Genomic DNA, 22375 nt, shown 5'->3' on the forward strand with positions numbered 1-22375 from the left:
CCGGGGACGCATTGGTGTCTTCCATGGCGTGCCACATTGTCTCATCCTTTGTCAGGCTCTGTGCCATTTTGGCTGCTGGACGCCACTGATGTTTCGGGTCTGGCATGGATCAAGTCTTGGATTTATGGGACTCTCCCATAGCACTTGATGAAGGGCTTGAAGAATGCCACTTTGGTAGTGAGAATTCACAGGTGTCTGCTCATGATTGCTGCAGGGAGATCTAAATATCGCCTGAGTTGTGCGGAGCTGGCCTACACTAGCCATCCAGGTCCGGATGCACATGCATCCCCGGTGGTGCCGGATTTTCACCTGAATGTAACATTCTCTTGCCCTTTGCACACTTTGAAGTTGCTCATTGAATGTGGTTTTGGCCATGTGTGTGTATGTCTCCTGTGGCTTCCTTCCGGGGGGGATTGCACATGCACCACTAAATGGCCTAGCTACCTGGTCATCTGTGCGTACCTTTTTACCATATTTTACAATATTGGTGTGTTTGCATCCTCAGATGCTAGTTTTGCAGGCTGCTCTTTAAGACTCCTTGTTTCCTTTTGGGGGGGGGGGGGGGGGGTTGCATGTTTGCCTGTTCGCTCTGGTTTTCCCACACCTCATTGAGTCACTGCTTTGGGGTGGTCAAAAATCAAAAGCGGCTCCGACTTTCAATGAATGTAGAATAGAAAACAGGATTTCTTGTTACTCGCTTTAAAATGCCTTTTCTGAGTTCATTGACTGACACAACACCCACCCTTCTCTGGTTCTTTTTTTGTACTGCTTTGTGACTCAGCTGCCTAAAGTAGAGAGAGGGGGTTATACCAGCCAGGACTGCCCTATAGTCGGTGCTGTAATGTTTTCTGCCTAGTGACCTACTCCTGTAGGTGGTGCTAATACCCTATGGTCAAGAATCATAAACTGTCAGTCAATGAACTCAGAGAAAGGGATTTTGCGGTAAGAAAAAAAAAAAAGTTTTTACAGCACTGCCCCAATTTTTTTTTTTTTTGTTTGTTATGGCATTTCTTTTTTTAACCATGTTACCTAACAAGTTACAAAGCTCAACAGCTCATAGGCCCAAGGTGTAAAGCCAACTGAATCATTTGAATGTTTGCCCTTTCTGTTGCTGTAATGTCCTTGATCTCCTAGATTTTTGCAGTATGATCTTTGGCACCCTGTAGTTTTATCCTTTTCATTCATCCACCACCTGATTTCTTTGCTGCCATGGGTTTGGCAAGTTCACATACTACTCTAGAATGATTAACAAGATGCCTGACAGACACAGCTGCATTCACATTATATAAAACATATCAAGATAAATGTAGTTTTGATTTTACTGCAATGACTAGTGAATAGAATTCAATGATTGCTTGTTGCTTGGTGGTGTTCTGTAAATGTTAAATTGACCTTTGCTATTCCTTTTGCTACCACATCTAACGGTACCTGTGCATAGGCCCAGTTTGATAGCATATCCCATGCTAGATTGCTGTACGAGCACTGACTTGGAACAAACATTTGGTAAGTTAAATCTGGGCTCATGATCTGCTTACTTGTTTTGGGTCAGTGGCTCAATGTATTAAAACCACTGATTTAGCATGACCGCCAAGCAACTAGCATATACAGAAGTCGGCAATGTACATGTCTCTAGAAATGTGGTAGACATCCAGTGAGTTGAGAAGGCCAGCATATACAGTACCTTTTTTTTTTTTTTTTTTTTTTTTTTTTTTTTTACAGGTTTCCTTTTAAAGCAGAATTCCAGGTAAAAGCTGTATTGCATGTGCACATTGGCTGAGCTTGGCCTAATGTAAAGTATGCATATTTCATACATGAGCCACTGCTAGGGAAGCGTCTATTCTACTCCAGTGATAGCCGCAATCTTACAGGTCCTGAATGTCACTGTCCCTCCTCTCCACCTCATCTAACCAGAGAACACCTTGTATGTATTAAAAATAAATAAATACAATACGTTTTGTGAATATCCTCAGTACCAAGTGAGCACACCTGTGTGTTCAATGTTCAGTGGGGAAGTAGCACAGAACCAGGAAGATTGCTGCTATCACTGTTGTAGCATTGGCTTACTGGACCAATGTAAGTATGCAATGAAGATCATACCTGTAATTCAGCTTTAAAGAGTTTTTACAAAATAGTGATGATTATCTCTCACATCTTTTGGTAAATGTGGGCGTCGCAAATTCACGTCATGATTGCGTGCCATGCAACTTGAAAGGAACATGGTATTGGATACTAATCATTTAAAGGATACGGTAATGAGGAATCCTCCAAAAAGAAACATGAATACAAAATCTGCAGTACGACCCCTAAATGAGGTTTCTTCTAGCATCTTGCAGTATCTGTACCTGGAGGCAACAACTATCTGTAAAGGAAACTAAACACAGTAGTAATAGCACCATTAGGATTAATGCCTTCCTTGATCTAATTAAGTTTAAAGCTCAAATTCAGTATATGAGCAGGGTTGGTGCTATCCTATAAAATTGGTGTTTACTGGGATAGGATAATCATAAGGCATTTGTACAACATAGCACTCAGAAATGAAGCATAATGACCAGACTGGGATTTAGTCCTAGAGTGATGAAATGCTGCTTGGACCTGCACACACAAACCCATGTATGAAGGGGTAAGTCTGGCTTTGCCTATTTATTTCTGAAAAAGAGGGCAAGAGGAAAAAGGGAAGGAGAACCCATATTTTATCCCTGTGTGCTGTAATTTTAATCTTTATAGCCAAACCATTTATGCAAGTTTTCTCTCCAGTTTTCATACCTTGAAAAAGTATGCCCAAACCATACATTTTCTGAAAGCATAGACTGATAGAATAAGAAATAAATGGTGCTACTGATTTTCTGGGTCCTGTGATAGTTGTACAAATGTTTATCAAAACAATAGGAATTGCAGCCCTGGCCAAAAGTTTTGAGAATGACACAAATATTAATTTTCACTTTGTCTGCTGCCTCCGTTTTTATGAGAACAATTTGCATATGCTCCAGAATGCTATCAGGAGTGATCAGATGAATTGCAAAGTCGCTCTATGTCATAAAAATAAACCTAATCCCCAAAAAACATTTCCACTGTATTTCAGCCCTGCCACAAAAGAACCAGCTGATGACATGTCAGTGATTCTCTCATTAACACAGGTGTCAGTGTTGACGAGGACAAGGCTGCAAATCACTCTGTAATGTTAATTGAGTTAGAATAACAGACTGAAAGCTCTTTAAAGTGAGGGTGGTGCCTAAATCATTGTTCTTCCTCTGTTAACCATGGTTACTGCAAGGAAACATGCAGTCATTGCTTTGACAATAAAGGGATTCACAGGCAAGGATTTTGCTGCTACTACGATTGCACCTAAATCAACCATTTATTGGATCATCAAGAAATTCAAGGAGAGAGGTCCAATTGTTGTGAAGAAGGCTTCAGGGAGCCCAAGAAAGTCCAGCAAGCATCAGGACTGTCTCCTACAGTTGATTCAGCTGTAGGTTCGGGGCACCACCAGTGCAGAGCTTGCTCAAGAATGGTAGCAGGCAGGTGTGCGTGCACCTTCATGCACAGTGAGGCAAAGACTTTTGGAAGATGGCCTGGTGTCAAGAAGGGTAGCAAAGAAGCCACTTCTCTAGGAAATACATCACGCTGGGATAACACTTATGCGGACTGGATGTGGGTTTCCCCGCATCCCATTCGCGTGACAGGAGAGTGTGACTGGCTCTCAATTGAGCCAGTTTACACTTCTCCAGAGTGGCCGCGGATCATGCTGTAGAAGGGCCCTGTGCGTCTTTGGCTCCTTTTCAGGTCCAAGTGTCAGGAAAAAATTTGGACCTCATACTGTAAACGGGGACGCACCAGACCCCTGCTGAGAGATGTGCTGCAGATAGTATGAACCCAGCCTCAGGGATAGACTGATATTCTGCAAAAGGTACTGGGGTAAAGTCATTTTCTCTGATTGGGGCATCCGGGAAGAAAAGATGAGCTCTACCATCAGTCCTGTGTCATGCCAACAGAAAAGCATCCTAAGCCATACATGTGGGGTTGCTTCTCAGGCAATGGAGTGGACTCCCAACCATAAATAAAGAATGGTACAAAAACAACCTCCGAGAGCAACTTCTCCTGACCATACAAGAACAGTTTGGTTAAGAACAAAAGCTTTTTCAGCAGGATGCAGCAAAAGTGATAACTAAGTGACTTGGGGAACAAAACCTCAATCTGCAGACCTTAATCTCATTGAAAAATTGTGTTCAGTCTTTTTAAGAAGCAGGTGAGCAAAAAAAAAAAAAAAAACTCACAAATTCTGACAAACTCCTAGCATTGATTATGCAAGAATGGGCTGCCATAAGTCAGGATGTGGCCCAGAAGTTGATTGACAGCATGCCAGGGTGAAAAAGAAGGGTCAACACTTCAAATATTGACTCTTTGCATAAACTGAACGTAATTGTCAATAAAAGCCTTTGACACTTATGAAATGCTTGTAGTTATACTTCAGTATACCATAGTAACATCTGACAAAAAGATCTAAATACACTGAAAGAGCAGACTTTGTGAAAATTGAATATATGTGTCATTATCAAAACCTTTGGCCATGGCTGTACACTAAAATCATTATTACTGAATAAAATACAAGCTTACAAAATTCTAACTAAATTTAAAGATATAAATGGGTCGAGTTTAATAAATATACAGTGGGTAAAATAAGTATTGAACCATTTTTCTAGATAATTATATTTATAAAGGTGCTGTCTTCATACTATCTTCTGATTTTCTCATAGTTTGTACCCAGCTTTAATTTTTTTTTTTTTTTTTACATGTGTCACGTTTGCTTTGTATTACTTCAGACTCTTGTAGTGAAATAGCAATTCTGTGAGCAGTACTGTTAATTGGTATCTGAAAGAGGTGACCAAGTGGGCCATTTGGGATAACAGGTTTTCCATATTTCATCCTGGTCATACAGTATAAATGTGAACTATAGGCATATGGAATGTACATTTTCCAGCAGTCTGAAAAGGATACATAAAAATTGTATTAAAGAAGAAAGTGAAACCCAATTCTCCAAAGTACAGAAAGTTGGTTATTAGTCTCCATATCTGTGGGATAAAAAAAAGGAAGAGATGATTGGTTTGTGCAAGCCGAATCTATGCTAAAATTTGTGCAGTAGGGAATTATGTCAGGAACGAAAGGGAAGAAATCCACTACCAAATTTCAAAACTTGAATATTACACTATATGCATGAAAGATAGTTTAGTTTATACATGCTCTATACACTCTGCAGAGGATGACAAAGGATGAGGTAATAACCGAGGGTAATGTGATAAACTATCTTCTCTTTAACAATGCTCAGGGATGCAGCATTACATGACCTAGTTCAAACGAAACTAAAGCGGGGAAAAAATGTGCAAACCGACAGCTCTTTATTGCAGAAGAGACATGCAATGGGAAGGGGGATTTACTAAAATGGAGAGTGTAAAGTCTGGTACAGCTCTGTTTAGAAACCATTCTAATCAGCTTGCATGTTTTATTGTCTGAGATTAATCAAACAAGCTGAAATTAGAAGGTGATTGGCTACTATGAACATATCCTCTGTATAATGTACACTGAGCTCAGCTGAAGATGGATCAAAATTTGGCCCGTTCAGCGGAGACCAGCCAAATTTCGATCTATGTGTGACCGGTCCTGCTTGATAGTTGTCAATCTAACAATCGACTTCTGTCAAACATGCTTGTTAAAAAAAAATTCTAAATCATAGGCTGCAGCCTCTGATCAGTGTATTCTGACTTCGGAGACTCAATTGTGTGGATGTAGAAATCTGTTCATTTTTTTCATTTAGCCCACTGGATGAAAAAAAAAAAATCATCAAAAATCATGTCCAACTTTACTTATATTCAGGCACAGTACCTGTGTGCCAGCGTGACTGCACTCCTGTGCATACATGATTTTATCCCACACCGACGAATCAAGATTTTTACAAGACGGGCACAGTAAAGAAGCTGTGAAGAAGATTGTGTAGTTTGCGTAATTGGAACAAAGGTAAGTATTTTTTACTTTAGTGCCGCTTTAAAGCTCAATTACCAGCACCATTATTTAAAAATGTGTTAAAATTATCAGCCCTAGAGGAATCCATAACCGAAGACGAGATAAAGGCAGCATTAAAAGACTCTTCAATGGGGGGGAAAAGCCCGGGCCCAGATGGATTTTCGATTTGGCTACTTCAAAAAATTCAAAGGACTTTTAATATCAAAACTATGCTCATATATGAATGGATTAGGAACAAGCTATGAAATGAGAGAAGCATTAGCAGACTTGATTCCGATATACCAAAGGAGGGAAAAGATGTAACCTTATGTTCAAGTTACAGACCGATATCCCTGCGAATACAAGATGCAAATACAAAATTATTTGCGAAAGTACTGGCCACTAGGATGAAGGACCTGATGTCGGAGTGGGTACACGCAGACCAGGTCAGGTTCATTCCCTGGAGAGAAGAAAGGGATAATGGGGTGAGCTCCTTCTACGGCAAATGAGTGGAGGAAAATGCCCAGATTTACTGCTGTCAACAGATGCTGAAAAAGCATTTGATAGGGTAGACTGGGGATTTATGATGAACACACTAGAGGCACTAGGAAATGACCCAAGGGTGATCAATTGGATTAAAACATTATATAATCATCCCACAGCAACAGTAACAATTAATGGGACCTCATCCGCACCGTTCAAAATGTTCAACGGAACAAGGCAAGGATGTCCCCTCTCACCCCTTCTATTCGTGTGATCGCTGAAACCTCTCCTGGTGACTATTCCAAATAACCCGGACATAGGAGGGATGATTGGGGATGAGGAACATACGGTAGTGGCATACGCGGAGGACATATACTTCTACATATTCAACCCTAAGATATCCCTACCAAATCTAATGAAAGCCCTGAAATACTATGGAGAACTCTCCAACCTAAAAATTAATCCCTCCAAATTGGAGATTCTGAATATAAATATGAGCAAACGAGAAGCACAGGCCCTTCAAGAAAATTCACATTCACTTGGAAGAAATCAGAATTAAAATACATGGGAATAAAACGAACAACATCGCTAGGAATACTCTACCAAGTAAATTACAAATTCCCATACCACAGACATACTTTAAAACACTAAAAACAAAAATATCGAAGTCCATTTGGCAAATCAAGAAACCAAGAATACAATATTTGGTATTAGGGAAAGAAAATAGGCAAGAAGGGCTCTCAGTACCAAATTTTAAAAAAGTACTATTATGCAATAGTATAATTACGAGTGATGGAATGGGTTAATAAGAAAAGCAAAATAAGATGGGTGAAAATAGAGAATACTTTAAGTAATGCACCGTTGGTAAAATTATTTGGATACCACCACATTCTAGAATGTTAGACATGAATGTACACATAATGACAAAACAAGTACTGAGAATTTGGAATCTAATTTATAAACAAGCAAAATTGAGGTATAACTCCTCTTTGATTCCACTGAGGGGAACTAATTATTTTCCACCAGAGAATGAGAAGTTATTTGGGGAATGGATAAAAGATGAACATGCACAGCTGAAGAATATAATGGAGAAAGGGACGTTTTGCACACACCAAGAATTAAGGCAAAAGAAAGATAATTGGAAGATCGATGAATGGCAGTACTCCCAGCTGAAGCACTTTGTTTCAACACTTCCTCAATCAATAAGATCTAAAGAGAATTTACTGCCTTAATGCCCCATACACACGTGCAGATTATCTGCAGACTTTTGTCTGCAGACTTACCTTTTTTATGTAGTGCAAGGGCCTGCCGGATTGCATACAAATTGAAAGTGTTTAGGTTTGACCTCATATTATATGGTTTTGGTAAGTCTGCAGACAAAAGTCTGCAGATAATCTGCACGTGTGTATGGGGCATTAGAGAGGCTATGCACATTGACAAATATAAGAAAAGGTATATCTAAGATCTATAAGATCTTGTTGGCAGGAGCGGGTCCGGAAGTACCACCATACATGGAAAAATGGGGAAAAAAAGCTGGGCGCACAGGCGAGTGATCAACAAATAGGAAAAATTTTGAAAATTGTACACGTTTCAGAAGTGGACAGTAATACAGTCTAAATTAATTATAAGTGTCTGCCTAGATGGTATATAATACCAGATAAAACACACAAGTGTCAGACAGGGAAATCATACTGTTGGCGAGGATGTAATGAGAACTATATATGGTGGGAATGTCCCAAAATAAAAATGTACTGGAGGGAGGTGTTGGGACAAATGAAGGAGATTACAAATCTAGAGATCCCCGAAGACCCCTGGCAATGTCTTTTTCATTGTGTAAACGGCACAGTAAAACCGTATAGGAGAACTGTGATACCCCACCTGATTAGCGCAGCTAAAAGTTTAATTCCACGACATTGGCAAGAAATAGAATCTCCTACAATAAGAGACTGGATTAAAAAAAGGGGAAATTATATACAATATGGAATATAATCGATGCGGCGGGGAAGATTGAAAAATTTATAAACATGTGGGACAGCTGAATAGAATTTAGGAAAACTAGGAGATATACCAAAACGGTGGGAGGGTAGGAAGGGGTGGAGGGGGTAGAGAGGCTAAGCAGAAGAAATTAACTTATAAGAGAGAAGGGGAAATTGGGGAAGGGGAGGGAGGGGCAGGAGGCGAAGGGGGGTTTGAAGAATTGTAGTAATATTTTCTATTTATGTTCTTTCTATGTTTCACATTCTGTATTTTAATATTTGGAAATTAATAATAAAATAATTTTCAATGAACACAATTAGCTACTGTTTCTATATATTCACCAGAAATTTAGCTTCAAGGGTCATGCCATCTAAAATAGTAGACATTTATAACACCGACCTTGATCACAATCTTATGAGACACTAGCTCCAGTATTAAAAAAAAATCCTGCAAAGAAATTCAATCCAAACTAAATAAAGAATTCACCATTGTAGTGCCCCACCACCCCACATTGCAAAAGTTAAACTTTATTTAGTCAAGGGGCGGAAGATTAAGGTGTAAATACTTACCTTCCTCTTCTCTCTAGCAGGCTCCCTCCAGTGCCGCAGCTACCTCTGTAAGCTGTGACCCGCTCTGGTCTCAACCAGTGTATCGGGGTTAATATTTTTAGTATGGTATGTGATGATACTGAGGCTCCACCCACAGACCGGAGCTTGGGGCAGAGTAAAAGTGTCAGATGTGGCCAGGGCAATAAACCCTTGCAGTACTGGAGAAACCCCCACTTTAAACGGACTCACCTGTAGTTTTCTGAAGATTAGATCAGGATTAAAATAAAGCTGGAAAGGACTAATGATGTTTGCTTCCTGCAGGTGAGAAAGTACATTTAAATAATTTCATATTACAAATAAATAAACCAGACATCCTGCAATCTCTAAAATACCGATATTGGATGACAGGAGGTAAGCAGAATCCCTCCAGCTGGAGAGATCTCCCCTCACTTTCTGTCCTAGTAAAATGGATACAGGAAGTGAGCAAGATCTCCATAGTGAGGGCACAGAAAAAAAAAAAAAAGAATGTAAACCCAATCACAAAAATCTCACATATGCTTTAGTATGTTAATGTAATTTCAAAAGTTTTGTTTTATTAAAAAAAAAAATACCTGGGGATCCTGCCATAACGGTTCTTGTTCAGGCTAGTCCTGTTATAGGGTGACAACATTCTGCCCTGGCCTCCCTATTGTTCTCCTGTGTTTTCACACTGGCACACAGGCTTCCTATAGAGACTACACGTGGCTGTTTCCCCCCCCACCTCCACCTTTTCCATCTGAGCCCCAGACTTCCAGTTCTTGGAGGGCATCTATGGACATCCTCCCAGAACCATGCCTCCTGCATTCCCCCTGGGGTTTGGATCCAGCGGGCTCTGTGACTCCTGTTCCAATCACAGCGGCCTTTTACCATGTGATCAGCTGATCATTTAGAAACTGACTTGCCGGTTATAGCCAGTCCTTTCCTTCCATGCTGTGTTTGTGTAAGGAAAGGAGAGCCGTTGACCGGTAAGACTGTCTGTACATTATTTATATTGATAATCGGGGCACTGATCATCAGTGCTACCTATCAGTGGTCATCAATGCTGCCTATCAGTGCCCATGTTGCAGCCTATCCATGCTTCCTCAGCCAGGATTCTGAGCTGAGAGTGTCTCTCTCATACAGCTCAGAGAGTGCACTTATAGTTCACCCTCCCTTCTCCCGCGCATGGATGGAAGAGGAGAGAGCCAATCTGCTCCTTCTCCTCCTGTCCCTGTCCTCCTGTGTGTGTACTGCGGGAAGTGTAAAGCCCAGCAGCTGAATGATTGAATTCAACTGCTTAGCTTTACACTTCCCACAGAGCACACAGGAGGAAAAGGAGCAGATCGGCTCTCCTCTCCCATCTGTGCGAGGGAGGGGGAACTATAAGTCCAGGCTCTGGGCTGTGTGAGAGAGACGCTCTCAGCTCAGAGCCTTGTGGCCAGCAACCCCGCTGGGGCCTCCGGCAGTGGTGAAACTCCAGGACCTGGTTGCAAGTGCAAACTTTGCGACCCTGTTAGTTCTGCCACTGACGTAAATGTAGACCGAAAGTGGCTGCAAAGAAACTGCAGGAGATCAACAGCACTATGTTACAACAATGAGTGAAAAAAGAGTAAAAAAACAAAACGCTACTTGTATATAAATGACAATTGTTTATGATACACAGTGCATCAGGAAACTAAAATGTCATTCAGTTGTTTGCTTGTACTTAAATATATATACATTAAATTGCCTTTTACGATGCAAGCTTATCATATATTTAATGTCATGTGCCATCATTCGTTGTACAACACTCCATTATGTTACCTTTTGAAAAGGATAGGATACATCACCTCAAAAACAATGGAAATAAGGTATTTAGCATATTGCAGCTTTTAAGTCCTTAGATGAAGTGGCTGCATTATTGTTATCTTTTCATACTAAGCGAATTTCCTACAAGAGCAGAAATATATACAGTATGTTGATCCTGCCAAAAATCCAATGTACTTGTAACTTTCTGTGCACTGAACGGAAATCTCAAATGATGTTATCAGCCTTCTTTCTTCTGTGAACAGCAGAACACCTCCCCCTATGTAATGGAGATGAGAAGAGGGGAAGGTTTCTGTAGTCCTAGGGTGACTATGCTGCTGTTCCATAGAGTACAGTTTAGCGAGTGAGCATTGTCACTCTGGGACAGGAAGTGTATTATTGGCAGGATCAAAAATATAAGAAAAAAGCCTGAAAGCCAAAACAGTAACCACATTTCAGGACTTGGATTCAAATACTGCAGACAATCAAAATACGACTATTAGATATACCAGAAATTTAGAAAAATGAAATTATATGCAAATCTCAGTCTATATGTCTGGTTCCAACCCTCCTTGGCCTATCTAAAGCTGGCCATGCACTAGTAGATTTTCTAATAAATATGCATTCAATGCCTTAACAAATGTCCTTCAAAAAAACTTTGCTTTCATTATTCAATTTTGGAGTAAATGAACTTTCCCTCAATGAAAACAACTTTCACTTTTAGAAATTATTTTGAGAAAAATTTTCCATTCTGCTTCTTTAAATTTCCTTACCACTGCGATCCAAAACAAACGCCAGTTTTACCCCAATAATGATTCGAAAAACATGAGCTCTTAAACATTTTCAAACTAAATTCTACTGGTATATGTCCCTCTTTAGGGAGACCAAAGGGCCAATAAGGGAGACTTGGGAGTGAAGAGGTGTTGTGGGTTATAAACAGTGAAATCCCCTGGCTGTTCAGTTGTAGAATTACTTTGCAGAGTAAGCTTCCATGCACACTGTCTTAAAGGAGAAGTACAGCCAAAACTTGTTTAGCTGTACTTCTCCTGTGGATCACAGGAGTGCAGTCCATTCTGCACCCCTGTGACCCGTTTTCAGCTGGCTGAAGCCCGGTGTCGGCTGATGTCACAGAGCTGGTCCAGGATGGGGAAAGATTGCGACCATATGGGCAGGATCCACCCAGAAGCCTGGATCGGCACCTGGCTCAGCCTCTCTCCCAATCTACAGCTCAGCGCGATTGGGGGGGCAGAGCAGACAGAGGTGACTGACAGTCACCAACTCTCTGCTCAAGGTGCCCTGAGAACTGAGCTGTCAGCGGTATTTGATCACTTGGTTCTCAGTGTTGGAGCAGGCGGGGGACAGATACAGCATTTGACCAATGTTGTATCCACCTAGGTAAGTATGATTCTTAAAATTAATAAAAAATACAATACTTTTTTTTTTTTTTTTAAAAAGCGCTGCTTCTACAGTTTTGCATTTTGCCTGTAGAAGCAGCTCAATGCTATCCTGTGTCCAGCATTTAGAAGCAGACAAAAAAAAATCTTCTGGTTTGCGTTTTTGATTGGGACTTTTTGGCTGAAAAAAAAATGCTAAACTTGCCTATACTGTGTACAAAATGCTCTAAATTCGTGTTTTTTCTGCCAGGAGAACTGCTGCTTTTTTATGCCCAGTGTGCAAGTCAGAACCGAGGAAGGAAATAATGCACGATAATTGCGTACGATAAAGGTGTTTTTTTTTTTTTTTTGTTTCTGATTGTTTGCAGTCTTTCAATTTTGATTTTTCTTGTATAAAACTGGCATGGAAACGGTACACATTAAACAAAAATCGTTAGTTCTGTTCCCGCACGAGGAAAATTTTGAAGTTTGTCCCTTCAGAAATTTTCTTTCAGAAGGTCGGAATCGACTGTCAAGTCGTGTACAAAATCTTAAAATGTTCCTTAGACGAAAATGTTTGCCCAATTTTCTTATAGTGTGTATGAGCCTTAAGTCTCCCAGTCAAATATTTTCTACCATTAAAAAACACACACGCAGTACTGAGTTTAGCTCTAAAAAAAAAAAATAAATTGCTGTGTAGTATTTTTTTCACAATGTATCAATGCTGTTTTTTCCACCTATTGAACTCAAATGTATAAAAAGAGATTGTACACTTACATAATTTAGTAATAATATAGACATGTATTATGTTTGGACAGCATCCAACAACCTATCATCGACTTACTGTATTTAACTTTGAATATACGGAGAAAATAAAGAGAGTGTAAATAACGTAACTAAAAAAAGCATTGATTTTTTTGTGACCTTGATGGACATTTCCAAGATCTAAAACCTCTGTCACCAGAAGAATTGGCAATTATTCCCTTTCTGTAAACCTTATGTGACATGGCTGTCACCTCCTTACCACAGCAGCAGTGGTGATCAGGCAGGCAGCGGTGTAAGCCCGGGTGATAGTCGGGATATGTTGGTAGTCCGGGGTGATACCAAGCTGAGCCATGCTGTGTATATGCAGGAAGCCTAGCAGTCCTAAGTGTAACAGCTGCTCTGATCAGGTGCCAAGTATATCCTTCTTTATTCTCTGCCACATCCTCCTCCCAAAGATAAACTGATTGCTCTTCCTTGCCAAGAAGTCATTGCTGCATTTGCATTATCATCACTATGTATTCTGTCTATAAGCAAAGGGAGACAGACTCATATACTATATGAATAGTTGTAGCACCACGTCCCGGTTGAATATGAAAATAAGAGGGAAATAGGGCTCAAAAAAGGGGGGACTTTGCAGTAAGGGTGCTAGTAAGGCAGAGATAATAGTACAATTGAAGTATTACTCAAAAATATTTATTTTATTAAAGAAAAACAAATCATTTAAAAGTTAGCATACTGTATTTAAACAGATACACAAACATCAATAAAAACATTTACCATTTTAGACCATGTTCTTGTATGCATTTTAAATACCATAAAGTGTACAACAATTTCTACATAAGGGTAAACCGTGTAAGGATTATCCTATACCGCAGAATATTGATGTTTGTGCGGAAATGTGGAGATATCCACACCTTCAACCCGACATGTTTCACGGCCGATAGCCGCTTCCTCAGGGGTATTATTTTACCCACACAGAGGGAATTTTGTTACACACAAATTTTATGGTAAGAACACTGAAGTGGAGAGAGAGGAGAAAAAAAACAACATAAGGTGAGTACAAATATTCAAATAATTTTACAATATCAACGGTATAGATAATAATACATTATAATCAATATTCTACAAATTTGTCCGCTGAGATAAATTGATCAAATATGGAAAAAAAAAAGTGTAGTATATCACACCTGTCTAATGTATGATCGATCACCAGAATGACGGACTTACCCCAGTGTTGTGGCCCTCCTTTTTGGCTACGCTCCCGTATCCGCCCCCGGGGGGTCCTCCCCTTCACCTTGTGGTCCTGACATGATACCATTCTGGTGATCGATCATACATTAGACAGGTGTGATATACTACACTTTTTTTTTTTTCCATATTTGATCAATTTATCTCAGCGGACAAATTTGTAGAATATTGATTATAATGTATTATTATCTATACCTTTGTTATTGTAAAATTATTTGAATATTTGTACTCGCCTTATGTTGTTGTTTTTTTTCTCCTTTCTCTCCACTTCAGTGTTCTTACCATAAAATTTGTGTGTAACAAAATTCCCTCTTTCTGTGTGCGTAAAATAATACCCCTGAGGAAGCGGCTATCGGCCGTGAAACATGTCGGGTTGAAGGTGTGGATATCTCCACATTTCCGCACAAACATCAATATTCTGCGGTATAGGATAATCCTTACACGGCTTACCCTTATGTAGAAATTGTTGTACACTTTATGGTATTTAAAATGCATACAAGAACATGGTCTAAAATGGTAAATGTTTTTATTGATGTTTGTGTATCTGTTTAAATACAGTATGCTAACTTTTAATGATTTGTTTTTCTTTAATAAAAAAAAAAAATTGAGTAATACTTCAATTGTAATATTATCTCTGCCTTACTAGCACCCTTACTGCAAAGTCCCCCCTTTTTTGAGCCCTATTTCCCTCTTATTTTCATGTATTCTGTCTAGGTGTATATTACAAACGTATAGTATACTACTGACACAAGCTAGCTAGCCTTTGAATATTTCTACCCTGGAGGAACCCTTAAAATTATTTTGAGGTCTCAGAGAATCCCTGCTAAAAAAAATATTTTTTCATTTTATAGTAAAAATAAATAAGTTGTTGAAAGTTTTTGTCAAATACTTGGTGAAGATCTAGCTGAAGAGGGGACTTCTCTTGCACCTCTTGTTCGCCACCCCTGGTAGTGGTGACAGGAGGTGTGAGGACACAGAGTGGCATGAGGGCCGATGTAACGGGCAGTGCCAGCATGTGGATGACCATAGACAGACGAGGGCCAGAGACCAGTATACGATGACAAATGATCAGAAGACAGGAGCAAAGTCGGGACACAAGGCAAAAGGTCATCAACAGCTGGGCAACAAGACACAGGAATGTCAGGCAGAGGCAGAGTTAGGAGACAAGCAAAGGTCACAAGAAGTAGGCAGAAATCCAAAGACAGACCAGAGGCAAGCCGGGTTGTGCACAGGAAGGCAAATATAACAGGTCAGGGCACAGGTAAAGCAGGAACTAGCTGAAGACCACTCGCCAATCTGTTCATGTCACAGACCAGCTTAAATAGGCTGTTTGGCGCCAATGCCGGGCATGCATGCGTGCATATATGCCGCTTAGCATACACACTAATGTATGTCCCCATGCTAATACGCTTGCACGTGCGTGTTAACCACTTAAGGACCGGAAGGTTTTACCCCTTAATGAGCAGGCCATTTTTTTTTTGCGATCCGCCACTGCGTTTTTTAACTGACAATTGCGTGGTTGTGTGACACTGTACCCAAATAAAATGAATGTCCTTATTTTTTTCTACCAAAAATGGAGCTTTCGTTTGGTGGTATTCGATCACCTCTGCGATTTTTATATTTTTCTTTTTTGCGCTATAAATAAAAAAAGAGAGACCATTCTGTAAGAAAAACAATATTTTTTTTAATTTCTGGTATAAAAAAATTTAAAAATCTAATTTTTTCATCAATTTGGGCCAATATGTATTCTGCTACATGTTTTTGGTAAAAAAAAAAAATCCCAATTAGTGTATAATGATTGGTTTGCACAGAAGTTATCGCGTCTGCAATCTAGGTGATAGATTTATGTAATTATTTATTTATTGATTACTAGTAATGGCGGCGATCAGCAATTTTTAGTGGGACTGCAACATGGCAGGGGACAGATCGGACACCTAACTGACACTTTTGGGGGGACCAGTAACAAAAATGTGCACTGTTACTGTACTAATGACACTGGCAGGGAAGGGGTTAACACCAGGGGCAATCAAAGGGTTAAATGTGTGCCTAGGGGTTGCTTTTCTAACTGTGTGGGGTTTGTAATTACTGGATGAACACCGAGACCTGTGTTCCTAAATAGGAGGAACCCAGGATACCTGTGTTCATCACTGACAGAACAGCGGTCTGCCATGTTTACAACGGCAGACTGCCGTTCTGTCTCCAGGAGGAGCGATCGCGGGTGCTATATCCGCCGGACCCACTGATTGGCTCTCCCTTTAGCCAATCAGCGAGTGCACGCCCCCAATATCTGCTACACGAAGCGATGTACAGGTGCGTCGTATCGCGTAAAAAAGACGTGAGCCCTTACATTACATGTTAATGGGAAATTGCTCCATTACCATTGTAGTTATTGCAGGTAGGAGATAAACCTGTAATTTGCTTTGCTCTTCTTCTTTTTTTTTTTTTTTTTTTTTTTTTGCTTTTCTAATGACCTGATTTCTGTTTTCAGATATGAGTATCTAAATTCTTCTGAGGAAGCGAGTGTTGTCTTACCAAATGCATTTAGAAGTCCAGATACTATGTATAAGTACTCCAAATTCATGTACTGTTAATTGTTATAAGTTACGCAATGTTTTTATATGTATTGTTGGTGAAATGTTTTGTATTTTTAAACTTTTTAAGGTATATATTTTTAATACAATTTAAATTTTTTTATCTACTCTGTGTGTGTCTCAAAATCTCTTGTTTTTATGTATTAGTATATTTACAGAGGCTGAGACACACTATGCCTACATAGACTAGCCATTATATGTGATTGTAACTGTTCGTTGCTCAAAGAACCCCTAGCAACCTTTGGACAAACCATAGAGTTCCACAGAACCCTGGTTGAGAAAGCTTTCTTTACAAGTAGTGTTGAGCGAACACGGACTGTATTATTCGTGTTCGTACCGAATAATTGGATTTTTTTTACCCGAACACGGACACGGACACTTTACTGTATGTTCGGGTAAAAATCCGTGTTCGGTCGTTTTATTTCCAGGTTTTGCATGCTTTGGCGCTCTTTTCATGGCGGGCTTTCAACAGCCAATCAACAATCGTTTAACTGGTGTGCCTTAAGCCATCCCAGCCATGCCTGCAAATGTCTTAGTAGCTGTGATTGGCCGTCTGAAGCATGTGACCAAGTCTTTATAAGTTCGAGGCAGCCGCCGCAGCAGCGTCATTCTGCTGCTTAGCTAAGGGACAGAGCACACATCAATGTGCTGGCTGCTGATTAGGGAAAGATAGGCAGGAAAAAACCATTTGTGTCCGGATAGAATTGAGGGACAGGTCGGAGTGTTTAGGCAGGGCGAGTTGTAGGCATTTTAGGGATAGAGTCTGCTGAATTATAGGGTCAGTGTCTTCTACAAACTACAATCGATATTGCTGTGTGGGGGGTGGGGTGAATCTGCACTCAATCCTGATCTACGATCTCTTCTCAATCCTGTTAGGGACAGAGTCTGCTGAATTTTAGGGAAACTGTGTTCTACAAACTACAATCGATATTGCTGTGTGGTGTGGGATTGGAGATAGGCAGGTGTCAGTGATCCACATCCATTTTTCTGTGTGTGAGCTGCAGTGAACACAATCTTTTTGGGCTGCAGTGAACACAATCTTTTTGGGCTGCAGTGAACACAATCTTTTTGGGCTGCAGTGAACACAATCTTTTTGGGCTGCAGTGAACACAATCTTTTTGGGGTGCAGTGAACACAATCCTTTTTGGTGTGCAGTGAACACAATCTTTGTGGGGTGCAGTGAACAAAATCCTTTGTGGGGTGCAGTGAACACAATCCTTTGTGGGGTGCAGTGAACAAAATCCTTTTTGGGGTGCAGTGAACAACATCCTTTTTGGGGTGCAGTGAACACAATCTTTTTGGGGTGCAGTGAACAAAATCCTTTGTGGGGTGCAGTGAACACAATCTTTTTGGGGTGCAGTGAACACAATCTTTTTGGGGTGGAGTGAACATCCTTTTTGGGGTGCAGTGAACAAAATCCTTTTTGGGGTGCAGTGAACAAAATCATTTTTGGGGTGCAGTGAACACAATCTTTTTGGGGTGCAGTGAACACAATCTTTGTGGGGTGCAGTGAACACAATCTTTTTGGGGTGGAGTGAACAACATCCTTTTTGGGGTGCAGTGAACAACATCCTTTTTGGGGTGCAGTGAACACAATCTTTTTGGGGTGCAGTGAACACAATCTTTGTGGGGTACAGTGAACAGAATCTTTGTGGGGTGCAGTGAACACAATCTTTGGGGGGTACAGTGAACACAATCTTTTTGGGGTGCAGTGAACACAATCTTTGTGGGGTGCAGTGAACACAATCTTTTTGGGGTGGAGTGAACAAAATCATTTTTGGGGTGCAGTGAACAAAATCCTTTTTGGGGTGCAGTGAACACAATCTTTTTGGGGTGCAGTGAACACAATCCTTTGTGGGGTGCAGTGAACAGAATCTTTGTGGGGTGCAGTGAACACAATCTTTGGGGGGGTACAGTGAACACAATCTTTTTGGGGTGCAGTGAACACAATCTTTGTGGGGTACAGTGAACAGAATCTTTGTGGGGTGCAGTGAACACAATCTTTGGGGGGTACAGTGAACACAATCTTTTTGGGGTGCAGTGAACACAATCTTTGGGGGGTACAGTGAACACAATCTTTTTGGGGTGCAGTGAACACAATCTTTGTGGGGTGCAGTGAACACAATCTTTGGGGGGGTACAGTGAACAACATCCTTTTAGGGTGCAGTGAACACAATCTTTGTGGGGTGCAGTGAACAACATCCTTTTAGGGTGCAGTGAACACAATCTTTGTGGGGTACAGTGAACAGAATCTTTGTGGGGTGCAGTGAACACAATCTTTGGGGGGTACAGTGAACACAATCTTTGTGAGGTGCAGTGAACACAATCTTTGTGGGGTGCAGTGAACACAATCATTGTGGGGTGCAGTGAACTCAATCTTTGTGGGGTACAGTGAACACAATCTCATACTTCTGAAGATTTGAGGGTGCTGCCTGTTCCATACTCCCCCTACTCCTCATCTAGCCTTTTAGGGGTACAAACAATAGTAATTGGGGCCTAGTGTGGTTGTGTACGTGTGATATACATACACTTTTTTTGGATCATATTTTCTATTCCGCTATTTAATCAAAAACCTTTGGGGATCAGTTAAATTGGGGGATAGTCTGTGTTGGTACGTGTGAGAGAGATCCACCTTTCCAAGTTGTTGGGGTTCATCTCCTACTTCTGAAGGTTTGAGGGTGCTGCCTGTTCCATACTCCCCCTACTCCTAGCCTTTTAGGGGTACAAACAATAGTAATTGGGGCCTAGTGTGGTTGTGTACGTGTGATATACATACACTTTTTTTGGATCATATTTTCTATTCCGCTATTTAATCAAAAACCTTTGGGGATCAGTTAAATTGGGGGATAGTCTGTGTTGGTACGTGTGAGAGAGATCCACCTTTCCAAGTTGTTGGGGTTCATCTCGTACTTCTGAAGGTTTGAGGGTGCTGCCTGTTCCATACCCCCCCTACTCCTCATCTAGCCTTTTAGGGGTACAAACAATAGTAATTGGGGCCTAGTGTGGTTGTGTACGTGTGATATACATACACTTTTTTTGGATCATATTTTCTATTCCGCTATTTAATCAAAAACCTTTGGGGATCAGTTAAATTGGGGGATAGTCTGTGTTGGTACGTGTGAGAGAGATCCACCTTTCCAAGTTGTTGGGGTTCATCTCATACTTCTGAAGGTTTGAGGGTGCTGCCTGTTCCATACCCCCCCTACTCCTCATCTAGCCTTTTAGGGGTACAAACAATAGTAATTGGGGCCTAGTGTGGTTGTGTACGTGTGATATACATACACTTTTTTTGGATCATATTTTCTATTCCGCTATTTAATCAAAAACCTTTGGGGATCAGTTAAATTGGGGGATAGTCTGTGTTGGTACGTGTGAGAGAGATCCACCTTTCCAAGTTGTTGGGGTTCATCTCATACTTCTGAAGGTTTGAGGGTGCTGCCTGTTCCATACTCCCCCTACTCCTCATCTAGCCTTTTAGGGGTACAAACAATAGTAATTGGGGCCCAGTGTGGTTGTGTACGTGTGATATACATACACTTTTTTTGGATCATATTTTCTATTCCGCTATTTATTCAAAAACCTTTGGGGATCAGTTAAATTGGGGGATAGTCTGTGTTGGTACGTGTGAGAGAGATCCACCTTTCCAAGTTGTTGGGGTTCATCTCATACTTCTGAAGGTTTGAGGGTGCTGCCTGTTCCATACCCCCCCTACTCCTCATCTAGCCTTTTAGGGGTACAAACAATAGTAATTGGGGCCTAGTGTGGTTGTGTACGTGTGATATACATACACTTTTTTTGGATCATATTTTCTATTCCGCTATTTAATCAAAAACCTTTGGGGATCAGTTAAATTGGGGGATAGTCTGTGTTGGTACGTGTGAGAGAGATCCACCTTTCCAAGTTGTTGGGGTTCATCTCATACTTCTGAAGGTTTGAGGGTGCTGCCTGTTCCATACTCCCCCTACTCCTAGCCTTTTAGGGGTACAAACAATAGTAATTGGGGCCTAGTGTGGTTGTGTACGTGTGATATACATACACTTTTTTTGGATCATATTTTCTATTCCGCTATTTAATCAAAAACCTTTGGGGATCAGTTAAATTGGGGGATAGTCTGTGTTGGTACGTGTGAGAGAGATCCACCTTTCCAAGTTGTTGGGGTTCATCTCATACTTCTGAAGGTTTGAGGGTGCTGCCTGTTCCATACCCCCCCCTACTCCTCATCTAGCCTTTTAGGGGTACAAACAATAGTAATTGGGGCCTAGTGTGGTTGTGTACGTGTGATATACATACACTTTTTTTGGATCATATTTTCTATTCCGCTATTTAATCAAAAACCTTTGGGGATCAGTTAAATTGGGGGATAGTCTGTGTTGGTACGTGTGAGAGAGATCCACCTTTCCAAGTTGTTGGGGTTCATCTCATACTTCTGAAGGTTTGAGGGTGCTGCCTGTTCCATACCCCCCCTACTCCTCATCTAGCCTTTTAGGGGTACAAACAATAGTAATTGGGGCCTAGTGTGGTTGTGTACGTGTGATATACATACACTTTTTTTGGATCATATTTTCTATTCCGCTATTTAATCAAAAACCTTTGGGGATCAGTTAAATTGGGGGATAGTCTGTGTTGGTACGTGTGAGAGAGATCCACCTTTCCAAGTTGTTGGGGTTCATCTCATACTTCTGAAGGTTTGAGGGTGCTGCCTGTTCCATACTCCCCCTACTCCTCATCTAGCCTTTTAGGGGTACAAACAATAGTAATTGGGGCCCAGTGTGGTTGTGTACGTGTGATATACATACACTTTTTTTGGATCATATTTTCTATTCCGCTATTTAATTTAACTGGGCCTCCATGCGAGACCTGTGTGCCTTGTTGCGCTGTTTTGAGTACTCCACCAACATGGCCAGTGGCAATGACGCCGTTCTCAGCTTAACTATCCCACTTCTATGCCTCCTTGAAAAAACAATTCGGGCGATGATGGAAGAGGATGTGGCACAGGATGAGGAGGAGGAGGAGGATGAAGAGGTAACATTTCCAAGGCTTTCAGGGCAGTCATTCGCAAGGGGCTCCGAGGGTGGGTTCCTGCACACGCAAACGCCAGGGACGCAATTGTCCAGCAGGGGCACAGTTCTGGAGGATGAGGAGGAGGAGGAGCTGGAGGAGGAGATGGAACCATGTTCACAGCAGGGTGGCACCCAGGCCAGCTCATGGCCATCACTGGTGCGTGGCTGGGGGGATACAGAGGACACGGACGATACACCTCCCACAGAGGACAGCCTTTCGTTGCCTCTGGGCAGCCTGGCACACATGAGCGATTACATGCTGCAGTGTCTCCACAACGACCGCCGAGTTGCCCACATTCTAACTTGTGCTGATTACTGGGTGGCCACGCTGCTGGATCCCCGTTACAAGGACAACGTACCGTCCTTAATTCACTCACTGGAGCGCGATCGCAAGATGCGCGAGTACAAGCGCACGCTGGTAGACGCCATGCTGCTGGCATTCCCATCTGACAGCGGGGCCACAGTGGAAGCACAAGGCAGAGGAGGAGGAGGAGGAGGTCGCCAACGCAACCAGGGCACCGCCAGCACCTCAG

At 41.3% G+C, this 22375-nt stretch overlaps 1 protein-coding gene across 1 annotated transcript in view; it reads right to left on the minus strand.

Moving 5' to 3' along the window:
* The window catches only part of DERL3 (derlin 3), a 56216-nt gene extending 42857 nt beyond the window's left edge, over positions 1–13359 (minus strand). Inside the window, exons 1-4 of the mRNA XM_082245987.1 lie at positions 13203–13359; positions 9252–9317; positions 4996–5069; positions 2249–2342 (exon numbers count right to left, since the gene is read on the minus strand). Coding sequence (XP_082102113.1) covers positions 2249–2342; positions 4996–5069; positions 9252–9317; positions 13203–13295 — 327 coding nt within the window. The 5' untranslated portion in view covers positions 13296–13359. The remainder of the gene's footprint in view (positions 1–2248; positions 2343–4995; positions 5070–9251; positions 9318–13202) is intronic.
* Positions 13360–22375: the final 9016 nt, after the last annotated feature.

Source organism: Pelophylax lessonae, assembly GCF_965119305.1.
Source record: "Pelophylax lessonae genome assembly, chromosome: 1".
Lineage (NCBI taxonomy): Eukaryota > Metazoa > Chordata > Amphibia > Anura > Ranidae > Pelophylax > Pelophylax lessonae.